The 11,160-nt window shown below is 54.9% G+C and overlaps 1 protein-coding gene across 26 annotated transcripts in view; it reads right to left on the bottom strand.

Moving 5' to 3' along the window:
• Positions 1-4,467: 4,467 nt before the first annotated feature.
• Positions 4,468-11,160, bottom strand: part of fnbp1b (formin binding protein 1b) — a 26,010-nt gene continuing 19,317 nt past the window's right edge. For 9 of the 26 annotated variants that reach the window (XM_086134897.1, XM_086134900.1, XM_086134884.1 and 6 more), the window contains 7 exons: positions 9,848-9,862; positions 9,573-9,608; positions 8,696-8,805; positions 8,470-8,602; positions 8,176-8,291; positions 7,916-8,082; positions 4,468-7,769 (listed from right to left, as the gene is read on the bottom strand). In XM_086134897.1, coding sequence (XP_085991023.1) covers positions 7,591-7,769; positions 7,916-8,082; positions 8,176-8,291; positions 8,470-8,602; positions 8,696-8,805; positions 9,573-9,608; positions 9,848-9,862 — 756 coding nt within the window. In that variant the 3' untranslated portion in view covers positions 4,468-7,590. The remainder of the gene's footprint in view (positions 7,770-7,915; positions 8,083-8,175; positions 8,292-8,469; positions 8,603-8,695; positions 8,806-9,572; positions 9,609-9,847; positions 9,863-11,160) is intronic. The other 17 variants (XM_086134902.1, XM_086134903.1, XM_086134905.1 and 14 more) reach the window with 5 other exon arrangements.

Genomic DNA, 11,160 nt, shown 5'->3' with positions numbered 1-11,160 from the left:
TGGGTTGGGGGGGGGGGGGGGGGGACGGTGGGAAAAGTTCTCGTCAGGAACTCAGTCCCCTAACGTTAACGTGTTCAGCGTCTGGACTGCACATTCTTTCCGCCTCTGCCGGCCTCCCGGGTCAGGCAGAACCAGACCGCCAGCCCCCCTTCCCTGAATTAAAAAAAAAAAAAAAAAAGGAGGACGACGGTGACGATGCGGTGGCAGCCCGCTGGATTTGAATCACACTTTCCAGCCACTTCCTTCTTCCCTCCGGTTTGTCTTTCATCAGGTGCTGCGACAAAGACCCGAAGACCCGAAGCACGGAAGCACGTGTGGCCGCCGCAAGCGCTCGCGTGAGTCTTTCCATTGCAAGCGCTCCCTTTTTGTCTGCCGGGCAAAACGCCGCGATGGTGATGATGAAGTCGAGGACGTAAAGGAGGCGGGCTGAGCGGCCGCAGAGCGCGGCGTGCCCCCCCACCCCATCTTTTTTTCCTCCAACCAATGGCCAAAGCGCACGTGAGCTAAGCGAGATGTTGGGCCCGTCTCGCCGTTGCCGCGGAAGAAGCGACTAAGTGCACCGTGAAAGCCACATGGATGACGCGCTTTTTCCTCACTCGGCCTGCGTTATCGCTGATACGGACACAGACGCTGATTCATCCCACAGCTGCTTTGTGACGGGGGGGGGGGGGCATTCATGGTGCGAGGGCACCGAACAAGAACCAGAACAAGCATTCCCAAGTCTGACGGGATGCATTTGGACACGTTGCAGTCTCAGAGCATTGCTCAGCTCAACGTGTTAATCGCTAACAGCTGATCCCCCCCCCCCCAAAAAAGGGAGGGGGGGGCCCTCGCTCCAAAAATGTTTTGTCTTCTTGGAGCCAAAGCGGAGGGATGAGCGCCGCAACACGTTGCACAACATTGCGTACGGCTTTTGTTGCGCGTCCCGCCTCTGTTGGAGGACTTGCGTGAGACCACTTGCAGACCATCTCGTCTTGGAATCCGTGGCAGGTTTTTTTTGGTTTTACTCCTGAGAACTCGCATCCGGGCTTCGGCTCTGAGATGAGGGCTCGGCTCGGGTGAGGGGTGGGGGGCGCTTTCCTGAACATCAGTTGGGAAGCGGGTTTAGGCTTCGCGTATCCGTCAACAGGCAAGAGAGATTTTTGCCGACGGGTACGTGACTTTATTTGCGCATCGGTGATGGCCATTATCCGTTCCGAGACCGAGAGCCTTTCGCCGAGCAAAAGAAATCCCGCTGCGGGCGCAAGGTCAGAGGGCGCTTTGGTGTCTCGGGAGCCGGCGTCGTCTTGAGCTTCAATGGCCCGAAGCTGCCGTCTCAGAGAGGCCCATCCGAGAGGCTCTTGCTCACCGAAGCTTGATGCCTTGAAAGTCAAGCATGGGATGAGTCTCGGCGCGTCATTCTTAATGCTCAACTACGTTTATCTTTCGAGGGACAAGATTGATTTCTGTATGGATTTCTTTTTTGCGCGCGTGCGTTTGCTGCCGCCGCGTCCGAGCGGACCGCTGGCCGGTGCCGGTCGGGACGGCGGCGCACAGAAAACTACACCAGATGAGAAAGCTTCTCACGTCCGAGGGGGACGGCGCACTCGGCCGCCGTTGACAGCCCCAAGCGCTTCGGTTCTCTTTAAAAGCGCCATCGACTTTTGACGCTCAAGTGAGGTCCTGACAAGCAGCTGTTTGGCAAAACTAACGTTCAAGAAGGGCAGCGGGTTCAAGCTGTGCACTGCCCCGTCCAGCTGAAGCTTTCTGTGAAACAAACCGTGACACAGCTGTTGGATTGAACGGGCACAAACCTCTGCTAGCTTAATGCTAACACATGATGGGAAATGTCCTCGGGGGCGGGGGGGGGCATGGGCTTCAAAGCCTTTAAGCAACGGATATTTGAAGACCAATGCTGGAGCAGCACCTTGATGGATTCTGTATCCTGACCGCAACGGTGACAGTTTCGAGCAGCGGATGTCCGGCGTTTTGTTTTCCGCCGCCCGCGCGTGTCCGAAGGAGACACGAAATGAAAGCAAAACAACGTCATGGAACAATTTGTGAATTCTTCACATTCGATGTTTCTAGTGTTTCATTCCACACCTATTAGTTTGGGGTGGGGGGGAGACAGGACTGGAACGGTTTAATGGCATTTCTATTCATTTCAATGGGGAGAAATGATTTGTGGCGAAAGCGTGGCGGTGCCCCCCCCCCCCCCTCAAGCCCAATCTGAAGTCGGCGCACAGGATGCGGTCAGATTGGGGATTCTTCGCGCATCGTCAATCTGACGGCGTTCTCGTCGCTCATCTCTTTGCGGCGGCCGTCCTCAGGGGAATCCGTCCGCATCGCAAAAGAAATTTCACGCTCGGTAAGTCAACTTCATTCTCTCGCTGTGGGGAGGGAAACCCCACTGGCCAGGAGGGGGGGGGGGTGTCTTTTCCGGCTCAAGTGTTGGTGGGGGCTGATTCACGGTGTCGGGGCACATACCCAAAAAAAAAAATGCAGGCGAATCGTCGATCGGAAGAGGAAGAAGACGATGAGTCAGCGCGATGACCACAGCGGTCCGCGGAGGTCCGCGGGGCCCGCCGGAGAGCCCGGCAAGCTCGGCGCGCCCAGAACCTCCCCGGCACGCGTGTCCGACGTGGCTTTGACCTCCATCTTCTCGACGGCATCTTTTCTTTCTCAAAATGGAAACCAGACCGGGAGAAGAAAGTGAGAGGTTGCCCGAAATATTTGTTTGTTTCAACATGGAAGACAAACATCTGGCAAACACATTCTGTCGTCCAGATCTCTCCTTGCGCTCGCCTCCCCCACTTTTACACCCCCCCAACCCCCGCTCGAAATTGGAGCTCTTCTCCTGTTTTTTTCTCCTCCTCTTTCTCTGTAATTCCGTTGAGCGTGCTCGCATGGGAAGGACGCTGAACACAAAGTCTCATTGTTCCGATCGTTTTTTTTTTTGGCTTTTCTTTTTTTCATCAGTCATGCAAATGGCTCATGAGGTCAGCATTTCGCCTGCTTGTTCTTGTACTCCCAGTAAAGCGTCGCACCCTAGCGGCGAGGAGGTGAAACGACCTCCCCCTGCCACACGCCTCCAAAGCCTCCAAATGCCATTTGTCGACGGAAGAAAAAAACAATGCCGTGGAATCTCAAGTCTTCCGATTCATCAAACGTGCGGCTTGAATTCCCCCTTGAGCGAGGCCGCTAGTGTGAACGGATTGAAACGCAACCCAATCCGACAGTGGTGCGGTGGGACGGTCACCCCCAACACGCACGTGTTCAAAATATCCCAGCGCTGATTGGGCAGTCATCTGTCCAAGGAATATTGTGGAAGGGATCATTGAAGAAAAAAACGGAAAGAGATTTCTCAAACATCTCGCCAAGTGGTTGACGACTGTGAGAAATCGCGCGCGTGCCCATCGACGAATGCCATTCGGGGTGGCGTTCCAAGGAATTCGAGCCCATGCGTCCGACCGGTCAAAGGGGAGCCATCGGGGAGGTGAGACTGCCACCTTGTGGCAGCTCCTAGGTACTGCGCCCAGGCGCGCGCACAAAAAAAAACCCCAACAAAAAACCCCCAAAGGGTTCGTGCCATAGCGGAAATTCACAAGCAATGGCACTTGCTTTCTTTTTTGCCCCCCCCCCCCCGCCCCACCGCCGCTGATGTGTCAACAGCAAGTCTTTTACTGTGAGAGCGCATGCGCACGCACACACACGAGCGGTTCCAGATGTGTTGCTGAGATGATGTCATGGCAGTCCGGAGGCGCCTTTTTTTTTTTTTGAAGATCCATCCAATCGTCCGTTGGTTGATTTCTGCTTCCAAACAAGCACGTGTGTGTGTGTGTTGTAATCATCAGTGGAGTGTTGTGGTTGTTGCCAGGCAACCAGTGTAAATAAATGATGGGGTTGGGATGCAAACATTGTTTGAGAAGACCTCCCGGCATTGCCTCCATTCATTGGCGTGACAAAAAGCAAAAGATCCGGCCTGGCCAACTGTAGCAAAAGGTCACCCAAGTGACAGTCGGACATTTTGGAGGGGGCGGGGGTAGAGCAAAAAGCACCAAAAAGAAATGGAGCAGAGCTCATTCCTGACTGCTTGATGGAAGCGTCCCTTTGATCAGAGTCGGTGGCTCAACCAGAGGTTTGAAAGCAAATGACGAGTCGAGGTGAAAGGTCCCCGCTTGGCACGTCATGGTTGAACGGCCGTGTTGTTTTATGGCGCCGGTGGTGGCGGCTCCCCCCGAAAAGTGAACCGCGTCACACCACATCCTTTGGAAAAGTCCTTTCAACTCACCGGTTCCCAACCGGGGCGATGCGTGGCGCTTTCAAAGTAGGGACTCGGGTTGGGGTTCAACGTCCAGTTGCAGACCCGGGGGGGTCAGAGTGGGCTTTCAAACTAGCGCTCAGATGAAGGTTAGAAAGTAGCGTTTCCAATTCTAATCGGGGTCTCAGAAAGTGTCAACGGGATGGGCAAAAGACAAGACCCGGGCGTGACTTTCAGGCAGATTTAATTGGCACAATAAACGCAATACAAAGTATTCAGTGCTCAAAAGAAGAAAACAACACGCGCGTACGAGCAAATTGGCTGCGAGGCCACGAGAAGCAGGGACGCGCGTTTCGCGTACGGAGGCTCGCAAAGCGCCCCGCTGCCCGTAGTTGAACCTCCTCGCCTTTTGCCTTTTGCATCTCGATTCGTATGTGTCCGACGGACGAGGTGATTTGGGCTCTCGCGCGCGCAGCCCGATCTGCAAAAAGCGGTTCTGCAAAAAGCGGTTCGTTTGGACCAAGGAGTGGCGGCTGAAAAGAAAACAACCCAAAACCACAATCACGCCGTCATGTCAACGGATCAAGACTCGGGCCCGTTTTTCCTCCCCAAATCCAAGGCCAGTTTTCTGATTTTCTTTCAAAAATAAATAATAGGGAACCTTTTTTTTTTTTTTAAACGTTGCAATTGTATACCCCCCCCCCCCAGAAACATTACAACGTAATTGCATCACGTCATTTTCTATTCAAACTCATCTTGTACTCTCACTGTGCAGATTTGTATATCTCGAGTGGAGTTTTTAAAGCTTTGATTTGCGTAAAAAAAAGAACGTTCGCGTCATTCTCGTAGCCCATTTTCAACTTCGCCTTAACTCGATTCCAGTCCACCCCCTGTATTACAATGGCCTTTCAAATGAAAACAACACGTGTTAACGTTGCCTTTTTTTATGTCTGATAATTCTCTTCACTTTGTTCCAACTTTCGTTGCGGTTTTTTTCTACGCGTTGACAGACGGCGACTCTCGGGAGGAGCGCCGAGCGTTTTTCTTCTTTCCAGCGCGACACTCCTTGGCCGCACCGGCAGGACAGTGAGCAAAGCGCGCCGCCTAGTGGTTGTGCCGCCCGCCCCAATGCGCCCGGTGAACAAACAGCTGTCGCACTTGAGCGGCGTTTCGGTGCCCTTCCGTTGCAGACCGTCAACACGCAGACGGGAACAACAACAGTCGTCTTCATCAGACCGCAGAAAATGGGGGAGTGGTTGAAAGGTGAAAGGGGATTGGGGGGGGGGGGGGGTGAGGCGGCATCCACAAAACAAATACAGCGAATTACTTTTGAAGAGGTTGGTCAAGCAGGGGTGGCAACCCATCGATTAAAAAAAACAAATAGAATCCCCCCCCCCAAATAAAACATGTTATCAGCCAATGAGGTGGGGGGGCGGCTGCAACAACCAACATATTAAATCAAGCCAATCATTCAAGCGAGACAGGCGGCAAGGATTGGTTGGAGGAGGCAGACAGGGCAAGCACGCGGCACGCCACAACTCGAGACCCGATTGAGTGCCAAAGCCAGCCGCCCGGGTGCCGTACTGCGAGGGGCGGGGCTAATGTGCGCAGAAGGCGGGGTTAAGTGCAGATAAGGAAGTGTAAGGGACAGGGTGGGCGGGGCGGCGTTCGGCTCAGAGAGAGGAGCACACACGTGACAAGGTGATGAAATGACATGATCGGGACCACCCCCATATGATGAAAACCACCTCCTATTTCCTCATTTCTTTCCGCAATTAGTCACTTGAGGTACCCTAACGACACCGTGAGCGTAACCTGATAGAATGTTCTCTATAGCCTCATCGTACGGAAACGTTGCAAGCGTACAAAAGAGGTCAAGCTGAAAAGGTCAAAAGTCAGCTCCTTTTACAAGCAAGTGAATCGAGGGCGGCGCGATGACAAAGAAAAGAGGTTTTTATCGTGGTCGCAACCACGGTCACGTTGCGCGTCGTTTTCCTTTCCATCCATCGGACTTTATTTTGCAAGTTTACAACTTTGGGATAATCGTGTCTGCGTTTGAATGCCTGCGGGACACGACTTCACGCCACCTTTTGTCAACTACCCCAAACGCTGCTATTTTCTTTTTCAGTATTTGGTGGCTAAAGACGTACTCCTCAGACTCCCCCCCCCCCCCCTCTTGTAATAAACAATAGATTTGTATCCATAAGAAAATATTGCGACTTACATCCAGACACTTGACGTAACATGACAAAAACGTAGCGGTAAAATTCCCCCTCATGCGTTTGGCGCTACGATGCGCTCCGGGATGGAAGGAAGGATGGATGGCGATGAGAAATGTGGCGAGACTTGGTCCGGCGGTGCGGGCGGGACGCTTCTGCGTCCTCTCTCTGACTACGCCGGCGCGGGTTAGTCGGGCGGCCGAGCTTAAGTTGAAGCGAGCCGAGCTGTTAGGGGCCAAAACAATGCCAGTTAGCGTGGGGGGAAAAGGACCTTTGGAAAAGTGTCCGTTAGGGGTTGGGTTTTTTTTTTGGGGAGGAACAGGGCAACTTCTCCCCCCCCCCCCCCCCGGGCCGCTTGCCCTGCCGCTTCCTCAGCCAGCATCTGCTTTAGGAATCTGCAATGCAGGACAGGAGATAAACAAACAAAGAAAACAAGTAACACAAAAGAAGAAAACAGAAATGTTAGATGGCGGCGCAGCGGGAGCGGCAAAGAAAAACCACAACTGCAGTCGGACAGGAGACCGGCGCCGGTGGCATTTTCATTTCGAAGGCTCGACTTTTGGGGGAAAAAAATCTTTTTTTTTTTTTTTTTTTTTAAAATCCTTCTTGTCCCTACGTCAACGACGGCGAGCATTTGCTTCCGAGCCCGAAGCGGACGCTTTATTGCCGAGCACTCTGGGCTAATCTTTGTGGCTGTCCACGGGCAGACATTGAGCTTTCTTCAACCTCCATCCATTCTTTGTTTTGACATTTTTGGGCTCGGGTGCGTTGCGCCCCCAAGATTGGTTTCCTGGAGGTTTCCAGAAGATTGCCACTCCCGACATTTGGCAGGATCCAAATCGGAGCCGACGAACGATACCATGAAGGAAACCGACTTCTTTTGAGGTGCCTTCACGCTTACCCCGATGAGGTGCGGGAATCGGAAGCCCAACATTGGGAAAGGGACCGCTTTTTCTGTTGAAAACAACCCCCCCCCCCCCCCAAAAAAAGTCGAGTATTGGGCCGGGCCCCGCTCTTCTTGGGCGATGGGCACACTTCTACGGCAGCTTTCGTTTGGCATGCGGACGACACGCTGACATTAATTTGGGTTCGCCGGTCGCGGCCTGGGAGGTGGGGGGTGGGGGGGGCGTGTCAAATGTAGGTCACGGCACCTTTGGCGTCGGTCCCCAAGAAGAGCTCCAGGTAGGACGTGGGCACGTAGCCCTCCTCGTCGTGGTTGCGGCGCACCCGCGTCCAGCCGTCGCCTTTGTCCTCCTCGATGACGTGGAGCAGCTCGCCCTCGGCCACCGAGATGGTGCCCTCGTTGTGGCCTGCCGCAAAAAGACGTCAGCCGCCGACGCAACCGCATTCCGAGTTCAGGTCATGACGCTTTGGAACTTTTTTCACATCTTACCCATGTTAGCGTATTTCCATACAACAGAAGAACCCCCCCGGTTGGGGGGCGATCTGCGCTTACCGTCAAAAGGGTAGAGGGCCTTGCAGTTGCCGATGGTGGGCAGCGACTCGTCGTCGTCAAACTCGTCGTCGAAGTCGGGCGCGCCGGCCGCGAGGGGCTTGGCGTCGGCGACGTCGGCCTTGACGTGAATCTCCGAGTTCTGCTCCTCCGTGTAGCTGCCGTCCGGGCTGCTCCCGGGCCGACGGCCACGCGGGGGACAGCGGACGCTATGAGGCTGCGCTCGGGTGGCTTCCGGCGTGGCGCCGCGTGGCGCGGCTTACCTCTCTCGGTCCTGGGCGCAGTTGCCGTCGCCGTCGCCGCCGCTGTCGTAGAGGGCGCTTCTCCGGTGCGTGTCGCCCTTGGACGGCATCCGCTCCTCCGCCTCGGCCAGCCAGCCCTGAAATCCAAAGTCAAAGCGAGTCACCGCGCCGCGGCGTTTGAATTCCAAGACGCGCGGGCGCGGGCCGAAGAGGCGGGGGGGATCCTCGTGACCCAATCGTACCCGAGCAAACGGCAACGACAGGAGAGAACCGAGAGCAAAATGTTTTTTGCCGTTGTCGCCGACGACCACTCGCCTCAAATTTCCGCACTTCCGACCGCAGCCGCTGGATGTTGCGGCCGAGCTCATCGAGCCGGGGGTCCACGCTGGCGGCGTCGCCCATTTGTGGATTCTTCACGTAAACGTCTTTCATCTTGGTCAGCGCGTCCCTTGAGGAGGAGGACGAGCACAGCGTCGGCGGGGTGAGTGCGGGACCGCCCAGAAGAACTTTGCCATGTTTTGCGGGCGGGTTTGCGGCGCACCTCTGCTCGGTCTCCTTTTGTACGTCTTTGTTGAGCTCGTCCAGCTTGCCCTGCAGCTTCTTCCTCCGCTGCTCCGGCGGCAGGTGGCTGTAGTCCTCGGGGCCCGAACCCTAAGAGGCCCGGCAAAAACAAAAAAAATCCATCTATACATAGGGTGTGGGTCATATTATATAGAAAGTGCCAAAACTGCGTTGGGGGTTTGTTACAGGGATAACGAGACTGGAGTTCCCTTTGCCGTGCAGTCACTCTGTGAGGGAAGCATCACTGAGCTACGAGGCGACTTTGTTGGCATCCAAGATGGCCGCTCATTTTGGCCGTTTGAATATTCGAGTCTGTCGTCAACTTCCTTTTAATTCGCCGATCTATGACATGGCCAAACGATTTCACTCTTCATTTCATCCAAGCCCGTTCTTACCTTTGCTTCTCCGGGGGTCTAATTGACCCCCAAACATCACGAATATGTTTTTTTTTTTTTTGTTTTGTTGATATGGAAGCGATGCTGAAGCCACCTTGGTCGAATTTTGCGCGCCGGCCGATTCCAAAGCCGTACGCGAAATTGTTCATGGCCAAGAATGATTGTGGGCCATTCATCAATTTCAGAGCGTTCTGGTCACCGTGTGCAATCAAACGCAGCCTTCTTTCTACCCGACTTTCTCTTTTTTGTATTCTTTCTGTATTTTTGTGTTTTCTCCCGACATGTTCCGGTGCAGCAAGCAAGCCATCACACTGTCGCGCCCGCGATGGCTCCAACGCTTTCCGCGAGGAAGAAGAAGCATCACGCGGCGCGGGGACACCGCTCGGCCACTACGACCCCAAAGTCGGTATCTTGTCCCGAGGGGACCGGCTACAAACGACAACGACAGTAAAACGTGATCACCTCAATGAGATTCCGGACGTGGGAATGGAGTGTGAGCTGCACCGCCGAGCGGGGAATGGGAGAGGGACGAGCGGGGGGCGGGGCGGGGGCAACACAGCCGTGGCATCGACAAACAAACAAACAAACAAACAAAAGAGAAATGAAACCACAGCCGTGGTTACGTGACGGCAATATCCGAAGGAACCGCACGGCAGCGCAACTGGCGTTCGCGACAGACGTGTTACTGGGTGGGCATGCGTCACGCGGCGACGGTGATGTTACGCGGTCATGCTTACCAGCTTGAGCGAAAGCTTCACGGCGGGGGAGGAAGGAAAAGGGGGGGGGCAAGGGGAGGCGGGAAAGAGAGAGAAACAACACACAACGTCAAGAGGGAAACAGGAAGGACATTGCAACGTCATTGCCCCCCCCCACATTTGCCAAATGACAGCGCTTCTCAAAGCGCCGGGTCCGCAAACCGCGGTCCGGCGGGGCCCTCGGAAGCCTGAGTCGCCGGCAAAGGGCTCCGCTCTGTCAAATAGCGTTGGCCCATCTCTCGCCGACGCGACGGGACCTCAGAAATGATGCCCGCAATTGCGCTCCGTGCACTTTGACTGACTGATACGCAATTGGAGAAAAAGGCTGTGGATTCAACGAGCAAGCGTAGCCATTTTGAAGAAAGTCTTTTTGGGAAGTCTAAAAGGGGTCTCGTGACAGAAACAAAAATGGGCAAGCTACGCTCTTTGGGAGTGGAAGCTCCGTTTTTGAAATTCACGCGCTCACTCTCCAAGCTTTGCCTTCAATAGCATCGGATTGCAACTGCGCCGCGGGGGCAAACGCCCCCGCTGTTCTGGTCACTTTGGCAATTGTTTTCTTTGGAAAGATGGATGGACATTTCCACGCATTTGGAACACCGTTCAAGTGGGAAGCCGCCCCCCCCCCCCCCCCCTCGGACCCAGAAACTTTGAGAAGCGCTGTGCTCAAAGGCCAAGGGTGAGGAGTCAACAGGGTGAGGAGGAGTGCGTGAAGATGTGCCCCCGCCCCCTTCGGTTCCTGCTGCCACGACACACTCCGGACAGCAGAGGGTGCTGCGAGAGCGCGAGCAGATTTCGGAGGAGGCGGCAGAAGACCGCGCGAGACTGCGAGATACGGACGGACGGATGGATTTTCACTCAAGCGAGTCGCTGACATGAAATGGGGAGCTTCATTGAGACAAAAGTCCTGTTTTGCTTCCATCTTGCGACATGCGGAGACTAATTTGCGACTTGTTGTTTGGACTCTTTGCGACGGGGCTTGGCCCTTTCTCCTCGGCAAACGGTTCACCGTATTCCGCTTCGCGCGACGCGACGACCGGCGTCCCGGCCCGCCTTAACGGTACATGTAAAGCTGCCGGACAAACACATATATCACATGTAGATTGCGTGAGGCCGCAGGGGTCGATGACGGGGCCCCGAAAGCCTCGTCGGCACCGGGTTGGCCCGAGAGTCCGGAGGTGGGAGCGAGTCGCGTCTACGCAAGTCCAACATTTTGAAGTTAGCCTCAAATGGTCAATAAGAAGCGAGTCGATCGGATTCGGCAAAGTACCGGAAAGAATCCTCAATGTTAGTAGCTG

This window comes from Hippocampus guttulatus, chromosome 17 (genome assembly GCF_054856545.1).
Source record: "Hippocampus guttulatus isolate MCC_2025c chromosome 17, RoL_Hgut_1.0, whole genome shotgun sequence".
Lineage (NCBI taxonomy): Eukaryota > Metazoa > Chordata > Actinopteri > Syngnathiformes > Syngnathidae > Hippocampus > Hippocampus guttulatus.
Note: the sequence above shows the minus strand (reverse complement) of the source record. Positions and strands in the feature narration are given on the sequence as shown.